Raw genomic sequence first — 25,570 nt, 5'->3', positions numbered from 1 at the left:
TTAATATAGGAAAGTCCATCTTCTTAAAATAAATTGCATATTAATTCCTAGCTATATTACATTCATGCCAAAACTTACGCTTTGGATCTTGAGCAATGACTGGATTTTTTAGTTCAATATATTCGCCTCCGCCAATCTTGTTGACAGCTTTAACACGGAAGAAGTATTCACCATTCGGTATGAGGTCTTTTACAGACCAAGATAGTTTATTCTCACCAGACATGACTGGTATATATGTCCTCCTTCCAGCTTCTCTGCGTTCCAGGACATAATGTAGAATTGGGCTTCCACCATCATATTCTGGTGGTTCCCAGGTTAATTTACAAGAACTCTTGGTCACATCACTTGCTTTAATATCTTTGCATGGTCCAGGTAGGCCTATTGAAAATGAAATTTATAATTAATATTGTAATCTGAAAAGTCATGTTTCTAGTATACTCTTTCTCTAAGTGGGACTATTCGCATTTTGGGTGGGACAATCTTTGAGATACAGGAGTGTCCCTTATACTGCAAGCCACGTAGTATCCCTGGCCCCCAACTACTAAATGTCAGTAGCTCTTCCTGAATCTTTGATCCTAGAAAAAATGGCCCCCAACTTTCCAAACACCATTTGTGTGTTTGGGAGGAGGGGGCAGAAAGTGTTACTACCCCTAGTTGAGAACACTATGGAACAATGCAAAGACGACTAATAGGAATATTGGTTATTTTAACATTCTTTGGGTATTCTATATCTTTTACTTAAATTAGTACTTCACATGCAGAAGTAATTTAGTCTAATCAGAGTTTAACTACCTATTTTCTCTCTTTACAATTGTTTTGCTTCTCATATTGGAAGAAACAATCTGAAAGGACATTTAGCTTACAAATGGACAATTCATGAAGAAATTTATACTAACATAACAAAGTTAACTATTTTCCCAACACATGAGGAATGACTGGTGTTTTATCAAAGAACGCTTACCTATGACTTTGACATTGATTGAGGCAGTTGCTGAGCCAAGCTTATTTTCCAGTGTAATAGTGTAAACTCCTGCATCTGCATGGACACTCTTGGGAACTTCAAGGTTTGCTGAGAAGTGATCGCTCTTCATTGTTAGTCTATCACTTGCTTTAACTTCTTTGCCATCTTTATGCCAACTAACTGTTGGAACTGGGACAGCTCTGAAGGGAACAGGAATGCTTAATTTTTCACCTTCAATAACAACAATGTCATGAGTCTCCAGATCAATTGTTGGCTTGCCTGTAGGATATAAACCAAAAGAGGATAAAAGAGTATGTCAAAAGGCAATGCATGTGTGAAGCCTGTTTTATTAATTAGAAAAGGAACTGTGTTCTTACAGTCTGGGTCTTTGGCAACCACATTTTCGGAGATTTCAGATGGCTCACTGACACCAACAGCATTGACAGCTCTCACTCTCAGAACGTACTCCTTATCAGGAACAATACCTTCTTCAACCTTGAATTTTAAGTCTTTTATGGGGCGAGAATTAACTCGCATCCATTTCTCAGTGCCTACTGGACACATTTCAACATGGTATCCTATAATAGGACTTCCACCATTTTTCTCTGGAGGCTTCCAAGCAATGTCAATGTGTTTTCTTCCAGCATCAGTCACATGCAGGTCAAGGGGAGGTGAAGGAGGACCTGAAAAAAGAGTGAACCGTTCATATCCACAATCTCATCATTAAGCTCTAGACAATATTCTTTGTATAGTCAGCATTACTTACTTGTTGGATCTTCAATTGACAGAATTTCTGTGGGTTCACTTGGGTGACCAACTCCAGCTTCATTTTCCGCCCGAACCTGAAACTGGACCTCTGTGCCTTCAATGACATCAGTTACTCTGAAATTACAGTCTGGTCCTGAAGTCCTTCCAGCTTTCACCCAACGGGTACCTAACTTTTCTTTCTTCTCAATGATGTATCTATCAAAATAACAAAGTATTTCATTAGCATCAATAGAAAAAACAAAGTTACGAATTTTCAGCCATTTATAAATTATTCTTTATGCGTTAATTAAAATTCTACCTTTGTATTGGTCTTCCACCATCATTTTTAGGTGGTTCCCACTTCAGGTCAACATGTCGTTTTGTCACATCAACAACTGTGAGAGCATAGGGTGGTCCAGGGGTGGCTGAAAACAAAATATTCAATGGTTAGAAAAACCAGGGGGAACAGTGATAATCCACAACAAATGGTGTCATAGAGATTAAGTTAAAGAGCATACTAAAGGTGTCTTTGGCCAGGACGGAGTCCTCAATTTCACAATAGTCACTTTGTCCTATGGCATTTTCTGCAGCAACTCGGAACACATATAAAGCGCCCTCTGTCAGTGGGGTTACTGTGCACTTGGTGTCCTTGACAGTGGTGTCTACTGTTTGCCAGCCTTTTCTCCTCACGTCTCTCTTTTCCACGATGTAGTTGGTGATGGGGGATCCTCCATCTTTCTCAGGGACTGTCCACTTCAGGTCTGCTGTATTTTTGGTGATATTAATAACTTCAAGCCAGCGAGGTGGTGATGGAGGATCTGAAGAAGAATAAAAGAAAAGCAAATATAATTTTCTATTGTCCAATAACCAGTTTTCACTAAATTATCTAGGAAGTTGTATGGCAAGGTTGAAATAATCTAGTAATGAGTTTTTCATATTTTCTCATATTGTAGTTCTCAGATATAGTTTAGGAGAATTCATATACCCTAAACATCAAGAATGACTTACATAGCTTTTCCCGACAAAGCACAGGGTCACTGGGTTCACTGGGTTCACTTTCCCCGGCCTTGTTCACAGCTCTAACTCGGAATGAGTATTCCTGCCCTTCCATGAGCCCTGGGAGCAAATGCTGAGTGGTGGGAACTCCTTCGGCCACTCGGACCCAGTCATCTGTTCCAGTCTTTAGCATTTCAATGACATAAGACTCAATCTTTGCCCCTCCATCGTGTTCTGGCTTTGTCCAATTCAATACTAATGATGTTTTGCCTACATCTTTCACGGTTGGTTTTCCAGGGGGCCATGGAGGATCTGCAATCCAAATGAAAGGAAATCAACATTTAGATTTGTCAAAAAGGAGATAGTATAAGCTTCAAAAGAATCGCATAAAATATATAAATAGTACCTATGGGATCCTTTATTAAGATTGGCTCAGTTGATCTACTTGGTTTTCCAGGCCCAGCAAGATTTTCAGCCAGCACACGGAATCTGTATTTTTTCTTATTGGTGAGACCTTTCACTCTGGATTTGGAACAAAATGCCAGTTGAATACCATGATAAGAAGCAGAAACCTCTGTTTATTTTAATAGAAGAGGCTAATTTAAATTGTGAAAAACAAAATTTAACTGAAAGCATTCCAATATAAATTTAAAATTGCTTTTTAACTATCACACACTTTAGATTTGGCTAAATATACCAACCTAATTATCCTATATAATAAAAGGCTAATATGCAAATTGTCTCCTTGGGAGTTTGACCTGGAGTTCAACTACTTGCTATGATGTGCACTGACAACTAGGGAGCGGCATGGAATGAAGCAAGGCTCCTGCCAGCAGCCGGGAGAAGGAAGGCCCTAATCGGCCCTGATCACTGGCCAGGCCTAGGGACCCTACCCATGCACAAATTTTGTGCACTGGGCCTCTAGTAATACTATAACAATGATCATTATCATAATATCCTGGAAGACCAAGCACTTTGAAACTTCCAGAAAGTTAATATTTTTTAGTGACTTAAATGTGGTTGGAACTCATATCAATTTTCAAATTATGTGCTAATAGAAAATATAAGTAAAAATAATTTAAAAAATTATAGTAATATATAACCATGTATAATCAAAAGGAATACTAAAGAATAAACATTTGTATGCACTATAACAGTTTTAACATCTTGATAGAGATTGTGGGCATACCTGTATGTTGTGTCCTTTATTGGCATCTTATTGCATTTAACCCATTTATCAGTATCAGGATCTAATCTTTCAACCCAGTACCCAGTGATTGGGCTGCCACCATCATCGTCTGGCTCACACCATGTGAGAGTCACTGCATCTTTAGTGATATCAGAAGGTTCCAGGCGAGTTGGAGGTCCAGGTGGATCTATAGACAGGATAATGATATGTGTTACATGTCCTATATTTAATATAACACCTAAATTCAAGTTTGACACAAGCATCCTTACCCCGCCCCTCCTCCCCCCCAACTGATTGAGAAACTTACCAAACTGAAATTTGGCTGTTATAGGAGCGGCCTGAACTGGCTCGCCAACACCGTACATGTTTTCTGCAGCAACTCTGAAGAGGTATTCTTTATTGGGTGTTAATTTGGTTGCTTTGAAATTCGTATCCTTGACAGTTGATGAGAGCTTGTGCCACATATCACTGTCTGTTGCTTTTCTCTCCACAACATAGTTTGTGATTTTAGATCCACCATCATCTCGTGGGGGGTTCCATGTTAGAAGACATGACTCGTTGGTCACTTCTGTGATGTCAAAAGCAGCTGGTGGTCCAGGTTTATCTATGGATGACATTACACATGCAGAAAAAAAATCATTTAAAGTGTTTTATTTTAAAAGGTAGCTGCTATGAGTTTGCCTATTTTTAAAACAAGAGCCTCCCTTACCTAGGACATTCACTTCTACCACAGCGGTGGCCCGACCACAGGCGTTCACAGCCTCAATGATGTATGTGCCAGTATCACTTCGCTTACTATCGACAATAGTCACTGTGGATTTGTTAGGAACATTTTCAATGGTGATTCGATTGTCCTGCTTCAGAAGCTTTTCAGCCTTCGTCCACGTTATTTTAGGTTCAGGTTTTCCAGTTACAGTGGCAGGAAGTTCAATCTTAGTTCCTGCTTTCACAGTGAGACCGGCAAGGAGCTTCACGTCAAGGAAAATTTCTGGAGCCTCTGAATTGGAAAGAGATTATTTACAATGTTAACAAGTTCAAGCAGAAGTAAAGTCAGAGGCCTGGCTGATAAAACAAACAAATAAACAAATGACAACAAAAATAAATACCCTGAGTGTCCACAGCCTGGATTTCATCTGTGGGTTTGCTTGGCTTGCTAGCACCTAGCCTGTTCAAGGCCTTAACGCGGTAGGAGTACCATTGGCCTTCTTCAAGACCTGTTACTTGCATTCTGTCAGAAAACAAAATAGGTTATTTTACTATAACGCATATAATCTGTTCCACTGTGTAGTATCCCTAATATTTCCAAAATTCATATCCCTGAAACAATAGTATTCTTTAAATCAATTCTGGGTTGCTTCAATATTGTAATTAATGAAAACCTTGAGCAGGGGATTAGTTCAACAGCAGCACTTTTTAACATTAGACAGGCACAACAGGGGAATCCTCAATGAAAAGGACCTAACATTTAGATTTTTTCCAAAAGAAAGCTCATTTTAGCAATAGTAAACATTTACTCTTGTGCCAAGATTTTTTTTTTTTTACCATGAGCAGGGACACAAATGGAAGTTGTTTTGAATGCTGAGGGTTATTCATTTCATAGTAGGGAAAAACTGTTTCCTAGTTCATACACACTAAGAAGGTGGCAAAAAAAAAAAGAAGGTGGCAAAGTAAGTTGTTGACTTTTTCTAGCGGCTTAGTTATTAGAAATATGATTTTAAAAACGTACTTTGTTTCTGCAACTGGCTCTCCACAGGCGACCCATCGATCAGAACCACGTGGACATTTTTCAACTATATATCCTTTGATCCGTGAACCACCATCATATTTAGGTGGATCCCATGTTAGGAAGATGCTCTTGGCTGTTCGATCTCTCCATTTAACGTTCTCTGGTGGATCAGGTACCGCTGTAAGATTTTAAAGAGAGAGTCAGTCTTATATAGGCCATCTATGAAATCTTCATATTGTCAACCTCTGTATTTTCCCCATAATTTCAACTCCAGGTCTAACAGAAAAAACAGGTAACAAGAGGCTAGGTGAGAAATCATTAAGGAAGTACTCACTTGCAGGAGCTGACATATTTACAGGTTCATCCACATACGCAGGTTCTCCAGGACCACACTTGTTCCGAGCACAGACTTTAAATAAATATTCTTTTCCTTGAACCAGATCAGGAACTGTGAATTCTAAGTCAGTCACAAAGTCCATAACCTGGGACAGATAAATACAGGTAATTAGTTGTTTCCCAAAAAACCTTTGCCCAAGTCAGAAGATTTTTTTTTTAAATTTTATTTATTTATTTATTTTACCTTGAACAGGGATACAAATGGAAGTTGTTTTGAATGCTAAGGGTTATTTATTTCATATTAGGGAAAAACTGCCAAGTAATATATAAAATATTTGACCCTTAATATAAGGTGAAACTGTTTCCTGGTTCATATACACTAAGAAGGTGGCAAATAAGGTGTTGACTTTTTCTATCAGCTTAGTTATTAGAAATATGATTTTAAATCAAGATAAAAATAGTAATGAGTATAAACTGAGGGGAAAATTGGACAGATTACACCAACTAAGGTAATCTAGTGGAATGAGAAGTATGACCACCAGAAAGAGTTAAGTACTTGTACTTAGAATGGCTTATAGCTTAATAGGGGCATATTGGTTACTTATCAGGTACCTAGTAAGTGGTTATGTTGTTGTTGTTGTTCCTGTTGCTTTTATAAAACAAACCTAGTTGAAAATTTGGTAAGGCTCACAAAATAAGGCAGTTATATAAAATCTTCGTTGAGCTACCTCAGAAAGCATTAGCATTCATGCATTTAAAAAAGCATTTCAGCAAGGTAAAAGTAAAAACATATAAACTTTGCATGGCATCCCAGAATTGTGAGATTTCCGTGCTCTTCTGGAGTAGGTGAGTTGCTACAAAAAAACTCACTTTAGTCCATGTTTTCCGGCTGACTTCTCGCTTTTCAACAAGATAGCCGGTTAATGGACTTCCTCCATCATCATCTGGTGGCTCCCAAGTCAAATGTACTGAGTCCTTGGTTATGTCACCATATTTCAGTTCTTTGGGTGCACTTGGGCGAGCTGAATAAACACAGTCAGAAGTCAGTATCATTAATAGCGTGAACCAATATTTACGAATACTGTCAAATCACTTTAGGTAACAAAAGGTTAAGTTACTTACCAATTACATTGACATCAATTTCCCCAGAAATTGCCTTCACAGGATTTTCCAGTTTCAGTGTATAAATTCCCTTGTCTGGACGTTCACTTGGAGAAATGACAAGTTCAGCATAGGCAGATAAGGTTTTCATTTTCACACGCTCCCCTTCTTCTAATACTTGGTCTCCTAGAGACCAGGTTGCAGTTGGCCTTGGATAGCCTGTACTTGGAACCAGGATCTTGATAGGATTTGGGACAATAATTTCCAGACCATCTTTAAACGCACTTAAGTCCATTGTTGGTTCAACTACCAAGAAGAAAAATGAATGAGTTTCCAGTATTATACTTAAGTCCCTGTACCCTGAAGTAGCTATGTACTGGTCCCAAATCTAAAAACAAAATATACACTTACCAAAAGCATCATCAGCTGTTAGAGGACCAAGAATTTCAGATGGATCTGAAACACCAGCTTCATTTTCTGCAGATACTCTGTATAAATATTTATTTCCTTTTTGTAATCCAGTAACCTAAAATTATGAATCAAACATTTGTAAAAAACATATACATTTAAATGCATGATCATACAATGAAAATGGTTTTTAGATGCAAATGCCCTACCTTGTAGGTCAGTTCAGGGACCAGTTTCATATTGCAACGAATCCATTTATCTTTCCCTTCTTCACATCGCTCTATTATGTAGCCCAGGATTGGGCTTCCTCCATCTTTCAGAGGAGGTTCCCATGTAAGCTGAACTGATGACTGAGTCTGTTCTGAGGAATTTAGGTTCACAGGAGGACTGGGTCTCTCTGGAGTGGAAGAGTAGGAGCATACCGTTTAAATCAGTGACAATGTATTAAGACAGTGCTGCAACCAATTCTATCATCCCCATGAAAATATCAGGGTTACTGAATTCATTAAATAGAAGCAGTAGGAAGTCTACATTTTTATGATTTTCAAATTTTTCTGATATTCTACCTTTTCATTAACTTTAATTTGATTTATTTTAATTGATAGGGTTAATATTTCTGGATTTCATGAAGGTGTTACTTCCCTTTTTTTTTTGGATGGGCTTACCAATTGGATCAGCAACTTTGACGAAGGGTGTGGCTGCACTTGGTTTCCCAACTCCAATTCGGTTTTGGGCTCTGACCCGGAAACTATACTCCTGTCCTTCCACCACATCAGTGACTGTTGCCGATAGGTCTTCAGCTCTTACTGTCATGGCAGTGTCCCACCTGATAGAAGTCTTGTCCCTTAGTTCAATGACATAGTTTGTGATCTCAGCACCTCCATCATACTCTGGTGGTTCCCATGTCAATGAGACACCAAATCTATTCACATCAGTGATGGTTACATTCAAAGGAGGGCCTGGAACATCTGGATTTCATCACAGAAAAAACAAAAACAAAACATAGCCTTTGGTTATATCCGGGATAAAAGCAAAGATAAGCTACTCTGCAATTTATTTGAAAAATTCTTACCATATTTGCTCCTCGCTTCTACAGGATTGTCAGTCTCTACTGGTTCACCAGTGCCAACTCTGTTTCTTGCACTCACACGGAACAGATACTCGACTCCTCCTTTTTGTAGTCCAGTGACAGTAAACTCACAACTGTCTGCCCGGTCAGTGGCCAGAACCCAGGTCTTTCTCTTGATGTCACGTCTTTCAACAACATAACCTATGATTTTGCTTCCACCATCAGTTAATGGTTCTTCCCAAGCGAGGCCCACTTCACCATCAAATGTTTCTGCCACTTCTAAGTTACGCACTGGCCCAGGAACATCTGAAATGCACATGTAAAAAAATTATTATTTTTTATTTTTTAGTGTGCTACCATGCTTTTAGTTGTGCTTTGCCAATTAAGTCCAATTGACTCAGGGCTTACCAATAACTTGTAAATTGATGAATGCTTCTGCTTTTCCATGTTTGTTCTGAAGCACAACTTTATATCTTCCTTTGTCCCCTTTCTTGGCTTCTAAAATTCTGAAGGAAGTTTGTTCAGCTGTAGTATCTACCGTTTTTGATGACAGAGCTTCATTTTCTTTAAACCACTCAGCTTCTGCTTTGGGGTAGGCATCGTAGGGCACCACCATTGTCAGAGGCTGGCCGACATCAACCACGAGGTCTTGATCAGCTGTCTTGATTTTAGGTGCCGCTAGTGAGAAAAATAACATGTCAATGCCTTTGCGTTATTTCTTGTAGTCCAGCTATACCATAGCTTCTTTACTATGCATTTGTTAGCACATATTGGTGACATAACCTTAGACGTATATCACAGTAACTTTACAGCAGAGCACACCGACTGAGTTTAGAGTTCTCATATCGCAAATTATCACACTGGAGAATTATTCTTTGCCAAAAGTAATAACAGAGGACTAAATATAGTGCGAAACATGTTTTCCATTAAAAATAAATAAATTAGGCACCTCACACTTAGTTCAAAATAAACAAGACACATTTTTTCTTATGTATAAGACATACACTAGTGGCGTTTTCATAATAAGAACCTAAAAGGATGTCTCAGAAGCTTAGGTCAAGATGAGAACTGAACTAAGAGGCCCCACAGGGGTTTGGAAAATAGAAGAGAACTGGGCTATTGCAAGGTCTGGGTTTGCTGGGAGGACTTTCAAGGTGCTAGGTTAATCCTAGAAAGTAGTGAACATCTGCCATGTGACAAAGATTGTTCGAGATTCTGGCATGTAGAGAGGAATGCTATCAGTTTCCCTTTACTCAGGACACTTTGTTGTAAGAGAAATTAGCGTAGTTAACATGAGGATAGGGCTTAACAGAAATAAAGGGCGTTCACAAGCATTATCTCATTAATTAGCTGAGAAACCTGACACTTACACAGTATCTGTGACATTGTGGGGATGTTTGAAAATAAAAGAAAGGGACTTACCTGCCAGTTCAAGCTTAGCTCTGGCTTCTTTGTCTTTGGCAATGAATCTGTATTCACCCTGGTCACGGGGCTTAATATCACAAATCTGTAGCCTGTGTATCTTTCCTTCACTCATCATCTGGTGTTTGTCACCCTGGACAATAATCATGTTATTTCTTAGCCACTGAACTTCCACCTTATCTTTGTTGAGCTCAGCCAAAAAGATAACATCAGCTCCAGGGGCTTCGAGAATATCTTGGGGAGGCCTGATGATTTCAACAGGGATTTCTGAAACGAAAAATGTGAAATCATAATCCAAATATGTTTGTATTTGGGGTAACAACTTTCATAAATTGATACTAGTACTAAAATTGTCCTTTCACCTAATACGTACCTTCCACAAAGAGCCTAGCCCGTGATTTCCTGTCTTCTACTCCACAAGCATATTCACATTCATCATCCAGCCTGCAATCTTTGATAATGAGTCTATGTATACTGCCATCTTTTTCAAATTTGTATCTAAAAGGAGAGGTTGACTTACTGGTTAGCTTGCACAATGACCACTAAATTGCCAAAAGTACGTATGCATATATATATATACATATATATGTATATATATATATATACACACAGAAATAGAGATTAAGAAACTTTTGCTTACTTTTTGCCTTCTTTGATTTCTCTCCCATTTCTGTACCATTTTACATTTGCTTTCTCTCTGGACAGCTGGCAGGAGAAGACAGCATCATCGAACTCGGTGACTGTCTGGTCTTCCAAGTGTTCCACAAATTCTGTAGGAGCTTCTATGATGAGAAGCTCAGCGACGGATTTATCTTGTCCAGCAGTGACAATGTATTCACCCTCATCTGGGAAGCCACAGTCTTTAATAATTAGAGAGTGCTTATATTTATCAATTCTGTATAAAATGCGGTTGTCAAAAGCCACTTCTTCTCCATTTTTGGTCCATTTCAGTGTTACATTGAGACGATTCACCTTGCACCAGAATGTGACAGATTTCTTTTCCATTGTCTCAATATCTTTAAGAGGCTCAACAATCCTGAGGTCTTCCTCTGTTATAAAGAAGAATAATGTTGATTTTGTTTTCATAACAGAAATTGATTTTATTTAAAAAAATATATTTTATTGATTTTTACAGAGAGGAAGGGAGAGGGATAGAGAGTTAGAAACGTCGATGAGAGAGAAACATCTATCAGCTGCCTCCTGCACACCCCCTACTGGGGATATGCCCACAACCAAGGTACATGCCCTTGACCGGAATCGAACCTGGGACCCTTCAGTCCGCAGGCCGATGCTCTAACCACTGAGCAAAACCGGTTAGGGCAGAAATTGATTTTAAAAATCACTCATGCCATAGAAGTGACTTACCTTCCACTATCAGATTGGCTGCACTCTTAACATTTTCACCTCTATGATTGGTCAGAGACACATTATAGTTGGCTTGGTCATCTAATCGCGCATCTCTAATTCTGAGGGTGTAGACCAGGTCTTTGTGGAGAATGATGTATTTTGAACTATCAAATATGGCTTCCTCATTTCTGAACCATTTAGCTTTTGCACCTTCAGTATTGACTTCGCAGTTGAAGACGACTTCTTGTTGTTCTTTCACACGGGTGTCCTTAAGAGGAACTATGATCTTGAGTTTTTCTGAAAGCAACCAACAAAACTTTATCGTATGAAGAAAGCCCAAAGATACCAATCTGAGTAAACTGTAGAAGCAAAAACAAACTTACCAATTACTGTCAAGTGAGCTGCTGCTCTGGCAGCCCCAACCATCACAACATAAGTGCCCATATCTTGTAATGTGGCATCTTTCACAACTAGGATCCTCTTTTTGCCATCAGCAATAATGTCATATTTATCTCCAGATTCAAGTGTCTTATCATCCCTCTTCCACTGGACTTCAAAGCTTTCCTTTGATATAGTACAGACAAATTCAGCCTTTTCTCCTTCAAGTATTTCAAGGTTTTGAGGCTTTGAGATAAATTCAGCAGCAAGTTCTGGGAAGAAAAAAGTTGCAAGATATTGAAAACTTAAGCATTTGCATCTTGAATACAACAAATATAAATTTCTTAAAATATTATTCACAGTAATTTTCATACCATGTACTTTGACTTTGCCATCAGTTCGAGAACTTGGGAGTCGGCAGTTATAGCTGCCTGTATCCTCAAGTTGGGCATTCTGAATGATCAGAATTCTCTTTCGTCCATCAGTGAGTATTTCATATCTTCCTGTTTCAATGATCTCTTCATCCCCTTTGTACCAAATCACTTCTGCTCCAGGCTTGGAGACTTCACAGACCAGTTTTATAGTGTCTGTTTCACTAACTTCAATATTGGCAAGATTTTTAGTAAAGACAGCTTCTTCTTCTGCAAGAATAAATTTTTAAAAATTGAGTTACAGTGGAAATTATTATTTTTCCCCCAACACATAAACGTCTTAAAAGAAAGACTTTACTCTTACCCAGTACTGTCAGCATGCCAGAAGTCCGTGCCGTCCTTACTTCACAGGAATATTCTGCTTCATCATCCAGCAGACATTTGTTGATGACAAGGATGCGCACTGCTCCCTTTGATATGATGTCATATTTTTTGCCCTTTTTAATTTCAGCACCATCTTTAAACCACTGGACCTATATTTAAGATAATTAAATACCTTTATCAGTTTTCTTGTTGTTCCTTCAGGTAAGTGTCAAGAGAAATATGATCCTTAGTTTTTTTTAAAAGCAACCAACAGGCTTTATAGTATGAAGAACCAAAGTGGTAAGTACAACTCAGCCCCCCAACTACAATTGTAAAATAAATTTTGATAAAATCAAGAACAAACTTCTTCAATTATTAGTAAGTGATACTATTATTATTTATTAAACATGATGGGATCGTGTAACTTGAGAGCCATAGAGGGCTTCATGTAGACCAATTTGTTTGTTTTCTGGATGTGTAAACTGAGATTCAAATGGTAATTAATGGTAAGCAAACAGGAGTACTCAGTTGAGACAAATGAAATTGCTGATATGTGATTATTTTTAACCTAAGAAAATAGCAATTTCATATGGTTCTGACTAATAATGTTTAAATCTCCTGTGAGTCCAGTATTTTTCAAGCAATAGTAAGTAAATAATACTAAAAAGAGAACAATTAAATCAAGTATGTATTTAATACTAAAGTAATAATCTTTAAGCTAAAAGTAGAATGATTATCAGATAGGTGAGATTAATATTTTTATTCCATTTGGTTAAACTAAAAGTAAACATAATGTTGACAATTCAAGTTAGCAACTATATAATCACATACCTTCGCATTTTCTCGGGAAATTTCACACTCAAACCGAGCCATTTCTTTTTCTTTAACTTGAAGGTCAGTAAGTGGTCTTAAGAATTCTACATGAGGAGCTGTAAGAGAAAGTCATCAGATTTCAAAATGTTTTCTAGAAATTTACTCTGACATACTGTAGTACATATTAAGAAAATGTGAGTATTGCCCTAACCGGTTTGGCTCAGTGGCTAGAGTGTCGGCCTGTGGACTCAAGGGTCCCGGGTTCGATTCTGGTCAAGGGCATGTACCTTGGTTGCAGGCACATCCCTAGTAGGGGGTGTGCAGGAGGCAGCTGATTGATGTTTCTCTCTCATCGATGTTTCTAACTCTCTATCCCTCTCCCTTTCTCTCTGTAAAAAAATCAATAAAATATGTTTGTTTTTTTTAAAAAAAGAAAATGTGAGTATTTTGCAGGCCTTATTCATCTTAATAAGCTATATTGATTTTGAAATCACTTGGAGCTGCCCTTTAGGTATGATATTTTGCTTTTTACATATCTGTAATTTTCATAAAACAATGTGGCATATTATAGGTCCAACTAATTATGTCTATCATCTATCTATCTATCTATCTATCTATCTATCTATCTATCTATCTATCATCTCTCTATCACCAGCTCAGTTCTCCTGAATAATAGCTGGAAGAAAAATCCCCACTGATACTCTCCAGAGTTGAAAGTTGATATTGTCAAAGGAAACACCAGTAGCAAAGAAATAGCATCTTGTTGAATGCAACAAGCATAATCTTTGAGAAGTTAGAATTCACAATAATGCAGCTCAAAGCACTATGACCAGCCTTGTCTATGGCAGAAAGGCACGAACCTGCAATTGAAATCACATACAATCAGCTTTTTAAAAAATAAGCTTCAAAGATGCATGTCACATATATGTCAGCTATAAAATCTATTAGCGTGACAAAGCAGTGTGCTTATGGGAAGGTGATGTTTTTGCACATCTCTTGTTTTATTTATCTCCAGAAGTAAGTCGGCAGACGTACAGGATTGGAGAGCTAACCTCTTGCCCTTCCTTCTTTCAGGGCTCCTTGTGGGTGCCCCCCCAGATAGCTTTCCCTGATCAATGAGATTCTGGGACATAAATACTAATTAACAGGCTTCAAGATATTGTAGGCTCATAGTACCTGAGCCTTCGTGGAGTGGAGACAAACTAGAGGACAAAGAAGAAGGAGACCCAAGAAGCTACTCTGTCATGGGCTAAAGCAGAGCAACCACAAAGTAGAAAGAATACACCAGTACACGATGCATGGAAGGAAGCACATTCACAGCCATTATTTTGTAGCTGTTGACAGAAGAGAAGCAACTAAATCAAGTAGCAAGTACAGCACAAAATATGCACTGAAAAATGTTATCACTGGACAAAAGAATGAATGGGGAAAAAATGAGCTAGCATGTGGCATTTTGTAACAGAGGACATTATATTTTTCACCAGAGGAAGAAGTAATGCTAAAAACATTGGAGCTCTCTTCATTCACAGCACTCAACGAATCCAGGCTTCTTTCCATCTTCTTATCCATTCTTATTTTCGGAGAAAGCATTATGTGAAGGGGCTTTATCATGTTACAGCAGGCCTCTAACATGCTCCTATTCAAACTGAAACTTCATGCTCATTTTCTAGTTGTTCCCCACGCCTGAGGACTCATTTTCCTCCCAGAGAGAAATTGCTTTCCTTTTCTTTTTCTTTTTTAAAAAAAATCATAGCTCCCTTCTTGTCTTTTTCATTGTTTGTTCTCATCTGTATGAGGACATTCCTACAGGAGGCTTACCCCATGTTGACAAAGAGCACATCTGCTGACTACTCTGAGAAGCATAGTGAAAAGTGAGCAATCTGTCCGTTATCACACCAGAAGTATCAGAAGGATTTTTTTAGAGGACCAGATTATGTCAGTATCAATATTATAAGTTGCCAAGAAATGCAGTTAGGCCAAGAAGGGCATGCAAAAAGTTGTGTGCTTTGTTTGTTTATTTGTTTGTTTTGTTTTGTTATCAAAGAGTTGCAAATGAAAAGACCTGTGTAAGAAGAATACTTACGCACGACATTCAGGTTACAGGAAGTCTTAAAATCCTTAGCATCACAAGTGTATGTTTTAATATCCTCTGGGGTACAGCCATGTATAATAAGTTTTCTGACCCTGCCATCAGCAACAATTTCATACTTCTTGCTTTTGAGAATTTCTGTGCCGTTTTTGAACCATTTCACCTTAGCATTCTCTCTGGATACTTCACACTCCAATACTGCAGTGGCTTCCTCTTCGACCGTCTGGTCCTCAAGAGGCTTAGTGAATTCAACTGGGGGTTCTGAAAGAATCATACTAATTAGCCAGGGCATTTCTCCTTTCTTCTGGAAGAGTTGCAGGACCTCCTCAACTTTCCTCTTGTATCTCCCAGGCTTTTTCTATTTTTAAGTTTCATTTGTAAGATTTGATTACACACAAATGCTTTTCTCTAATAATGATGTTTCATCATTATTTGCACATACAGAGGAAGAGCATTTCTAAAGAATATGAAACACCAAGGAAATAATAGCCAACTCTTGGTTAGTAAAGTGATAAATACCTAGTTTGATAATAATTCTTTCTCTAGCTGTTTATTGAATGCAATAAAAACAGTGGGGACCAGAAGAGGAAGTAAACCTTATGCTAGTCAATTTTGACTAAAAAACACACACAAAAAGTCTGTGTTAGGCCAAAAAGTAAAATAGACTTTTGAATATTTGGTACATTATAATGATCTATGTTACTCAACATATAAAGATTAAAGATAATTGAGAGTTGGCATTATTTATGAACCTTTGTATTATACATGTTTTTAAAAATAAGCCTGTAATTACCTTTCACGAAGAGATTGGCTTGAGTTTTGAAATCTTTTGCTGTTAGTTGGACTTCTCCAGCATCTTCTAACTTTACATCCCTCAGAGTAAGTGTATGAACTTTTCCTTCTGAACGTGTGACCACCTAGTTTTTTGAGAAAAAAAAGTGCAGTTTAAGAATATTTGAAAAAGCAATCCAATATATATAGGTACATTTAATTCATTTAGATAAACAGTTTGAAATAGTGCTTTCCAAGTTCTTTTATAATCATAAGTATAACACATATGTATCTGAAAATGATTTTAACTAATAGCTTAGAATCCTTAAGGAAATTTTAGGTTTTTATAAGTACCCTTAATTATTACTAAGTGGCTTTTTATCTTAAAATACTGGGAAAATTTTTGTATTACATTTGCCTTCATTTTGTCACTGGGTTTATATATAAAGAAAGAACATAGAAAAGTTAAATCATGAAAGGAAGGAAAAAGCTGATTACATATTAAAAGCGGAAAGTAAACCTTATATTCTAAATGCAAGGTGTTTGCCATGCAACAAGCTAGAACTCTTCTTCCCAATCATTTTAGCAATTGAAATTATTTTGCAAACCAAGTAAACCTATGATTAAAATAATTTGTACAATTTCTTAATTTTGTTCAAAATTACAAATGAAGATGTTGACTCTTGTGCACCTCAGGATTGGGAAAATCCAGTATCAGACAGGGCTACAATTGTTCACATAGCAGTCAACAATGGATAAAATAACTTTAGAAATAGTTAAATCAGGAGACCACTGTGATAGTAGAACATCAAGACAAATGCTGCCATTAATGTTATTATTTGAATAATAAATTCTTGTTGTAAATGCAACCTTGAGCAATTTGAAGGGGTAGTCAGTAGGACAATAAATTGTCAAAAGGAATACCCCACCTTTATATGGACTCTCACTAGGTCCCATAATTGTAGTTTGCACAGTTGAAAATAAGGCTACCGGACAGGCCCATCCTGATAGTAAGGATATGACAGCTAGAGGTGCTTCTGGTCCTATCATCTAAAAGTCCATAAGATGCTCTGTCCTGTGTTTGAGACTGATTATGCTTAAGACTTCATTCAGAGTTCAGAATAACTTAAAAGTTTTTAGCAATGGAACTATTTCTTATGGTGGTATAAAGGAAAGAGTCATGAATAAAGTTTCATATAAAGGTTTTTTCTTAATAGTTGGGCATGGTTATTAATAGAACTACCTTAATAATCGAGAAAGGCAAAAAACAAATAGGAGGAGGAAATTAAGATATGTCCTAGGAACACAGCTGCTTATTCAAGGGCCTGGTGCTTAAAGGGGAAAAATGTTTTAGTAATATATTTCAATATAAATTTTGAAAATAAATTTTGGACTGTGATTTGGGACTATTTTAAAAAAGTATCTCAGGTTTCAACCGGCCCACAGATATATATTATTTATTAACTCATTGTTTTATCTAAATTCTTCTGCAGCTACTCTAGAAAATTGGAACTTGGCTCAGAACACAGTGATTCTCAATTAATTGGTCTTATGAAGCATGCATGTCAATCTCAAAGGCTAACACAGGCCAAATAAACAAGATATGCAGCCCGTGGCCCACGGGCCGTGAGTTTGACATGCTTGTTATACAGTGTACCTTGATTATGGTTTTTAAAAAGGAAAAACTACTTGGTACCTTATAAAAATAAATAAGTAAAATGAATGCTGAAGATTTGGTGGTCGATTGTGAAAGGCTAATGTTAAATATTGTCCTTTTAAAATATGGTTATTCTTAATGCAAGCATGTTGCTATAATACAATAGGTATTATGACTGTGACCAAGCTATTGAAGTTTAAATATAAAATTATCTAAGGTCATTTAGGACTTAGCAGTGTTTTTGGATTGACAGCCAAACACACACACACACACACACACACACACACACACACACACACACACATAACACAACACAAAAAACCTAAACACCAAAAATTAAACCACACACACCAAAAACCCCTCAAAGCAAAAAACACACAACTCATTTCTAAATTTTTCTTTTGACTTCCTTATTCCAATAACTTGTTTTTGTTTGTTGAATACAGTATTTAGAGGCTAACCATTTTGCAGAGTGAAGATAAAAGGCCTGAATTAAACTAATAGTGGCAACTTTGTTCTGAAAGACTCAATTAAAAACAAACCTGGAAAATGTAATAAACTGACTTTATTGCTTCATAGTTTATATTGCTTTTTAAAAAGAGACATTTAAGTAACATAAGAGCAAGTTCATAAAAGGCTGAAGTATTTTGGGTGACTAAAGGATTAAAATTCCTGTGCTAAAAGAGGCACAAAGAGGCCCTATAAAATTATAGTAAGATGATCCTTTCTAACCCAAGAAAGAAGTTTAGTGACAAGAAGATATATATATATATATTTGTAAAAGAAATGTGAATAAGATTTTTATGAGCCTACATTTTTAATTAAAATAATATAGTTTTTACATTAAAACTAATGAAACTGATCATTTAATAAAAAACTCTTAATTTGACCAAAAGATATTTAGTAGCAAAAATTTAGTAGCAAAATAATAATATCATTTGTCCTTAAGCAGTGTTCTTACATTAAAAAAATCACAAATTTACAAATCTAGAAATGGTCTTGAAAAGTCAACCAAATCTCTTCCTTTAGATGTGAAAGCAATTAAACCACATTTCATAGGACAAATATATTAAGAAAGCAAACTCAAAGGTAGAGATGCCTTCATCATCCAGTTCAATATTTAAAAGATCTTACTGTAACTTAATTCTCATGCTGAAATTTGAACATATAGCTGCTTTTTCTATCCTCAAAGAGTAGACAAATTGGTGATTATTATCTATATAGTACACAGACTGCATTTCCCAGATGAACTGTTACTGAAGTAGTCTTTAATCACTTAGATAGAATATGAGCCTTTTGTTTGTTTTAGAACAGGTCAAAGGCATTTGCCTTCTAATAATTCAACCAACTTTGTGGCTCCTTGTTAAACTGAATTCCTTGTTAATTATATTCCAGTTAAGTCTTAAAAGTTTGATTTGTATTGAAGCCTTGATGGCACATTTGATATTACTCCTAAAATATTTTTAAAAATTACTATGGTATAATGAACTGTCCAGTGCATTCTTTTCATGGACATTTTCATTACATTTTATTTTAAGAATTAAAAATCAATGATGAATTATGAAGATAATTTAAACACACACTTAGTTTTCGGAGTAAAATACATAACTCACTTTAGGTAAATTATATTTTAAGCCTATCTGAAAAATCATGTTGGTTTTCCTTATAAACCAAGGCATAGAATATTCTCAACAATAAAGATAAATAAAAAATAAATTTAAAAACACACGAAAAAACCTTAGCTACAGAAAAGCTAATACTGGGAGCTGGCTGCAACAACAGTGCACATTAAGTTTTACAACAAATTCTCAAGCTATCTACAGCTTCTAAATTTTATTTCTTAAAATTTCTTAAAGTATATTTGTTCATATGTGTGGATAACCACAGAGCCCTTCTTTCTTGTCAGTAGCATCAGTTGCACTTTAAATAGTCTGCTTGCATTCCAGAATTTGCACAGCTCAAAGCACTTGAGGGTTAAAAATAGCTTTGGAGAAATGCTTAAAGAGCAAATTTGCCCCGAAGTTATCTCAACCACTTGATCAACTGCCTGAAATGGAATTTCAACCCTCCCCTATATGCAGAACTGTAGATAGCTTGAGAATTTGTCGTAAAACTTAATGTGCACTGTTGTTGCAGTGCATTCAATCAGAAAGTCTTTTTTTTTTTTTTAATCTTTTTGCTCCTTCCTATCATTGATAGCCAATGAGTGCTTGACTGTTCTTCCAAAAAAAAAAATTGATTTTATTTCCATTCCAATGAAAATATCATCAGGTTAAACCCAAGAAAAATGTGAAGAATCTGTTTGACAATTTCAGCAGGAATTAGGCAAGCGTAGGCTGGGATAGGAAAGAGAAAGGGAAAGGGAGAAGGCGGCGACATAAAAAAGAGCAAAGAACAAGGAACGTACAAGTGAAGATGGAAGAACCTGGCTGAAAGAGTGAGAGCAAGACAAGCAACCACACTCCTGCTTTTTACCTGATCGCTGGGCTCCAGTTTCTTCCCTTTGAGATACCATTCCACGGGGATATCCTCATAAGAGAGCTCGCAATCGAAGGTGGCTGTTTCCCCTGCGGTCACTGTGACGTCCTTCAGAGGCCTCAGAAGACCAATCACTCGTGCTTTGCGAGAGGAAGGAAGCAGTTTTGGATTACTCATTTTGTAATCCCAAGAGAATAAATACAGACTCGGTTAGTAATCTTCGTGGGTGCTTTCTTGGAGAAGGAAAGAGCCACAGGACTGGCCACTACTTTAGCTCCCATGTGAACGGGGCCCTGTGGTGCTGGGAAGGGGAGAGCTGGTGGCCGGAGAGTGGGTATTCATAGGGGCCCTTCCGTGCTGCTGTACAAGGTCAGCGAGAAATCTGTGCTGCATCTGTCTCTCTGCCAGGCGTCAAGTTCCTCTGGCTACATAAGGTATGTGACTTCCAAAATAACTGAGACTCTGATTGGGAGAGGACAAGGGCCCCTCAATCACATAGCCTGTCCATGTCCATCAAACACTTTACACCTCCCAAAAATGTTAGCCAAATCCTCTCCTCTCCTCCCTTCTTGAATCTGAAATGGCCACGCAGCCAAGTTTTTCTTTATAGTGCTACAGGCACTTGAAGGACGCTGTCTTTAAGGGCTACATTTCTGAGTTAGATTCTTCTTATAGGTATATCTACTGTGAATGAAATGATTACAAAATAGGAAAATCTGACTTATTAGTTTTCTTTTGTTTAAACAAGTTCAATGACATGTGTGTATTGAGATGTCAAAGAAGTAAATACAAGAAAGCCTGTTTCTGAACTTTAATAATTTTTTTCTAATGAATTAAATAATTCCAATTAGTTTCACTCCCATTTTCTGCAAAGCTGTACCCTGAATTTTCAGCAGAAACACATGATACTTACGTTTTACTCGGAGGTGGGCGCTAGATTTAACATTGGCGGCTTGGAAATCCACCCCACCAGTCTGGTCCAGGCGGCAGTTGTGCAAAATAAGGAAGTGCACTTTGCCTTCCTCCTTGATCTCGCAATCCTGTACCAAAAAGGAATAAAGCTTTCACAGGAAATACTTTTCCTTGGGATTTTTTTTTTCTGAGGATATAATATCTAATTAAAGGGATGAGATTAATAACAGGTGAAGAGACAATATAAATTTGAGCTTCCCTTTTGCAGAAAATGAAGCTTACAAATAGCATCATGAAAACAGCGTTTATTTTACCTATATAATTCTGAACCAACGGGCAGCATCAGAGAATACCTACACCCTTATACCCACTCTGCAGGAACACAAATAATGCAAATGTGCCTGTCAGAGCCCATTCATAGACCCTAATACCTCTCCGTGGCTTAAGGTCTGATAGAGAACATGATATTGCATTTTAGATGCCTCGCAAGCACTCTGACTTTTTGCCTGCCCTTTTCTGTTTCACACAGCTCCTCTAGGTGCTGACAAGTTCAGAAATAGCCTTACAGGTGTTTGGAGCAGTGCCTCTCCCTTGAGTTTCCAGTTGGCATGGATGTCGTCTTCGGAGATTTCAGTTTCAAAGCGGGCTGTCTCCGTCTCTATCACCTCCACACTGTACAGGGGGCGCAGCAGTTTTATTTCCCGATCTAGAAAAGTGAAGGGTCAGCATGTGACATTAGCCTCTGGCAGAAATAACCCCAACAGCTTCAAGAGTAGGCTCATGGAAATTTGCTTACCCTCAATGTCAAGCTTTCCCGAGGTCTTATCTGTCCCACAGTCACAGGTGTACTGTCCGATATCTGATTTCAAGGCTTTCTTTAGGATTAGCATGCGCTTCTTGCCATCTGCTTTAATAACAGCATTTTTCGATGGCTTTATTTCCTCTCCATCCTTAAACCATTTCACTGGTGCATCTGCTCTGCTAATTTCACACTGTAGAATCACTTCATCTTTCTCTACAGCGGTATAATCTTGAAGCTTTCCTGTAAAGTATGGATCTCCCTCTGCAAGTAGAGTATCAGTGAAAAAATGTCATTTAGCGCCGAGGGAAATGGCAATCTCTTGAAAAGTTTAAGAGGCAGCTCACAGAGTTCTGTGCACATGTTAAAATTGAACCAAATGCTCACTCATTTATTATGTTCAAAAGTTCTCCGAATGTTAGAAAAGGAACAGGCACGAGTTTTATCAAAACCTAACCTATCTGTATTTTATTTTGAAGTATTTTATTAATTGTAGTTTAAAAGATACTATGAATTTTACCTTAAGATATAATTATGCGTTCCTTTATTATTTGGCTAAATTTCTAAGCAAATCTATTATGTCTACTTTACCTTTATGCTTTCACATTCACATAATTAGCTATTCTTAACATCAATTAATAGTTTGCCTTTAATAGTTTGTATATACATTGGACTTCATATATAATCTGCTTGATATTAAGGGGCTAAAGAGATGGTTTAGTCATGTAAATTCTGTGTTTTCTCTCTCATCAGAAACTTGAAAAAACATTTTTATGAAATAATTTTGAGCAAGGAGATAGGAAGTACACATATTCCTCTTTTAAACATAACAGGGCTCAATAATTAATTGAGAGTTTGAATTCTGATTTTAACTGCCTATTTTGTAGGCCTGGGTCTTTTCTACTTTAAATCCTCATATTTTTAGAAAAGCTATATTGGAAATAAGCCTGATAACATACATGACAGTTTCTTAAGGACAGGGGCTAACTTCATGCAATGTAACACCTGGACGACTATTTTAAATAATAGCTATTCCACTGATTTCTGCTGAAGTTAGTGCAATAAGATTAAATTGAAAGGGCCACCTACCAAGTACCGTGAGTTTAGCTTCTGAACTTATTCCCATAGCTTCTACTTTAATTTGAGAGGTATCATCAAGAGAGAGGTTTTTGAATGTGATGGAATGAGTTTTCCCCTCATCGTGCATTGAGACCAGCTTGCTGGTATGGAGGCGCTGGTCGTTCTTGAACCACTTCACATGGATGTTGTCATGGGAAAGCTCCACAGTAAACACGGCACTCTCCCTCTCTTTGGCTGTCACATCCGTGAGGGGAGTGAGGAATTTGAGCCGGATTCCTATCCAGAAAAAACCCCAAGCTCATTAATTCCAGCCTTTTAAGGAGGAAATATAAAAATAAAAGCAAAAAAAAAAAATGTGAAGATGGTCTAACTGATACAAACATTTACCTTCAATGATCAGTTTGGCACTGGTGTGCTTGTCTTCAGCTTCAAATATGTATTTTGCTTCATCTTCAAAAGCAGCTTCTTTGATCACCATCGAATGCTTAGTGCCATCCTTTATAAGCTCCAATCGGTCATCACCTGTGATTTCCTGGGTTCCTTTCAGCCAACGGAAGGTTTTGGGCTCCCTGGATACTTCACACTCAAACTTCGCCTCATCTTTCTCAAAGACTTTCACGTCACTGAGAGGGGTAATGAAGATCAGTGGCAGTTCTGAAAGAGAAGGATGGTGTGGATGAAGCTAGAATATGCTTCCATTCATGATTCTGATCAATTCAGGATATCAGAGGAAGTCTTAAAAAAAATACAAAAGTGTGGCTGACAGGTGGGACATACCTTTCACTTTCAGATTGGCTGCAGATTTAGCATTGGCAGCCTGGAAGGACACCTCTCCTGTCATATCCAGTTGGCAGTTATAAAGGACCAGAGTATGCTTCTTCCCATCCTCGATGATTTCACAGTCCTGTTTGGATCAGGGTTAGAAGGAAAGAAGAAAGAAAAACATCATTTTCATAACTGGTTATTCCTCCAAATCAGTGAGAGATTGCATACCAGAAATGTGTCTTTTTTCACCCTAAACAAGCAAGCAAGCCCCCTCCTGTGTGCGAGTAGATAATCCCGACTTACAGGGGATGCAGTCAAAGGCTGTCCTTTTAACATCCACTGGCCATGGACATCTGGCTCAGAAAGTTCAATTTCAAAGCGAGCTGTTTCACCCACAAACAATTCTACTCCATAAAGAGGTTTTTCCACTTTTATCAGTCGAGCTGAAATTATACCAAGTTTTGTTAGATTGACTGAACAAATAAACTGAAGGTTCCAATAGGGTAAATTTAAATGTTTTCAGCAACTCACCCTCCACATTAACATTTGCCTTCGTCTTGTCTGTGCCACAGTCACACACATATTCGCCTTTATCGCTAAATTCTGCCTTTTTGATTTTTAAGATGCGGCGCAGGCCATCTGACTTGATAGAGTGTTTGGGTGAAGGTACAATCTCTTCACCGTCTTTGAACCATTTCACTGGCACATCTTTGCTCACTTCACACTTCAGAATAATCTCATCCTTCTCAACTCCAGTTTTGTCATGTAATTTCACAGTGAAGTAGGGATCAGCCTCTGTAAAAGCCATTCAGCAGATAATGAGAAGAACGTGCAAATGAAAGTTTATTAAAGAGTTGCAATTTAACTACCACCCCACCGTTACCATCTCAAAACAGGCTATTTATTTCTAGTTGGTCACATTTACCTAAGACCTTCAGGTGTGCTGTGGACTTTAGGTCCTTAACCTGAGCTCGTATCTGGGATATATCATCCAGTGTCACTTCTCTCATTTCCAATTTGTGAGTCTTGCCCTCTGATGAGATGAGTACAGTTCTGCTTGTGTGGAGTTTGGCATCGTTTTTGAACCAGACCACATGCATTTTTTCATGGGAAAGTTCACAAACAAAAGTTGCTGTTTCACCTTCTTTCACTGTTTGATCTTCAAGAGGTGAAATGAATTTCAATCTTACACCTGCAATGCAAGCATGGATAATATGCTCAGGAAAACAATTTACCTTCAGAAATATTCCACTCTAATCTGCCTGGGTGAAAGGATTTCACATGGCATTTATTTATTCATCTTTTCAAATGGAGCTACCCTTTGCTTAAAAAAAATCGGGGGGTAAGTGGTAATGTGAAAATAAAGGGGTGCCGATCACCACCTATAACTATTAGAACTTAGTGTTCTATTTTTAAAGTCATATATTTGTGTGCCTAAACAGGGGATGTTATAGTCAGATCTCATCAACTCTTACCTGTAACAAATAATTGTGCTGAGGTCTTCTTGCCCTCCACCTCAGCAGTATACACCCCTTCGTCATCAAATTGAGAATCATTGATAACAAGAATGTGTTTCTTTCCATCAACAATGATATCAAACTTGTCAGAAGACTTGATTATATCAGGTCCTTTAGACCAGATGACATTTGCCTCTCGAGTTAGGACACATTCAAATCGAGCCTGTCGCTTTTCTGGAACAGTGACATCCTTCAGGGGCACAGCAAAGTCAAGCTCAATTTCTGAAAAGCAAACAATAAGAATGAGGTTTTTCAGAATGCTGAGGGACATGAAA

At 37.5% G+C, this 25,570-nt stretch overlaps 1 protein-coding gene across 1 annotated transcript in view; it reads right to left on the bottom strand.

Moving 5' to 3' along the window:
- The window catches only part of TTN (titin), a gene marked incomplete at its 5' end in the record, with an annotated part of 276,293 nt that overhangs the window by 86,065 nt on the left and 164,658 nt on the right, over positions 1-25,570 (bottom strand). The window contains 42 exons of the mRNA XM_079783141.1: positions 79-378; positions 962-1,240; positions 1,339-1,644; positions 1,728-1,924; positions 2,028-2,133; positions 2,227-2,526; positions 2,717-3,016; positions 3,111-3,226; positions 3,894-4,080; positions 4,201-4,497; positions 4,603-4,890; positions 5,000-5,121; positions 5,620-5,797; positions 5,954-6,101; positions 6,826-6,977; positions 7,078-7,362; positions 7,468-7,582; positions 7,674-7,861; positions 8,130-8,432; positions 8,537-8,839; positions 8,942-9,211; positions 9,956-10,222; positions 10,329-10,453; positions 10,596-11,004; positions 11,321-11,599; positions 11,686-11,952; positions 12,055-12,321; positions 12,416-12,584; positions 13,246-13,343; positions 15,311-15,577; positions 16,110-16,233; positions 20,220-20,362; positions 21,136-21,262; positions 21,701-21,840; positions 21,931-22,197; positions 23,023-23,289; positions 23,401-23,667; positions 23,791-23,917; positions 24,082-24,221; positions 24,310-24,573; positions 24,704-24,970; positions 25,254-25,517. Of these exons, the coding sequence (XP_079639267.1) occupies positions 79-378; positions 962-1,240; positions 1,339-1,644; positions 1,728-1,924; positions 2,028-2,133; positions 2,227-2,526; positions 2,717-3,016; positions 3,111-3,226; positions 3,894-4,080; positions 4,201-4,497; positions 4,603-4,890; positions 5,000-5,121; positions 5,620-5,797; positions 5,954-6,101; positions 6,826-6,977; positions 7,078-7,362; positions 7,468-7,582; positions 7,674-7,861; positions 8,130-8,432; positions 8,537-8,839; positions 8,942-9,211; positions 9,956-10,222; positions 10,329-10,453; positions 10,596-11,004; positions 11,321-11,599; positions 11,686-11,952; positions 12,055-12,321; positions 12,416-12,584; positions 13,246-13,343; positions 15,311-15,577; positions 16,110-16,233; positions 20,220-20,362; positions 21,136-21,262; positions 21,701-21,840; positions 21,931-22,197; positions 23,023-23,289; positions 23,401-23,667; positions 23,791-23,917; positions 24,082-24,221; positions 24,310-24,573; positions 24,704-24,970; positions 25,254-25,517 (9,285 nt within the window). The remainder of the gene's footprint in view (positions 1-78; positions 379-961; positions 1,241-1,338; positions 1,645-1,727; positions 1,925-2,027; positions 2,134-2,226; positions 2,527-2,716; positions 3,017-3,110; positions 3,227-3,893; positions 4,081-4,200; positions 4,498-4,602; positions 4,891-4,999; positions 5,122-5,619; positions 5,798-5,953; positions 6,102-6,825; positions 6,978-7,077; positions 7,363-7,467; positions 7,583-7,673; positions 7,862-8,129; positions 8,433-8,536; positions 8,840-8,941; positions 9,212-9,955; positions 10,223-10,328; positions 10,454-10,595; positions 11,005-11,320; positions 11,600-11,685; positions 11,953-12,054; positions 12,322-12,415; positions 12,585-13,245; positions 13,344-15,310; positions 15,578-16,109; positions 16,234-20,219; positions 20,363-21,135; positions 21,263-21,700; positions 21,841-21,930; positions 22,198-23,022; positions 23,290-23,400; positions 23,668-23,790; positions 23,918-24,081; positions 24,222-24,309; positions 24,574-24,703; positions 24,971-25,253; positions 25,518-25,570) is intronic.

Source organism: Cnephaeus nilssonii (genome assembly GCF_951640355.1).
Source record: "Cnephaeus nilssonii genome assembly, chromosome: 10".
Lineage (NCBI taxonomy): Eukaryota > Metazoa > Chordata > Mammalia > Chiroptera > Vespertilionidae > Cnephaeus > Cnephaeus nilssonii.
This window is presented reverse-complemented; position numbering and strand designations above follow the sequence as displayed.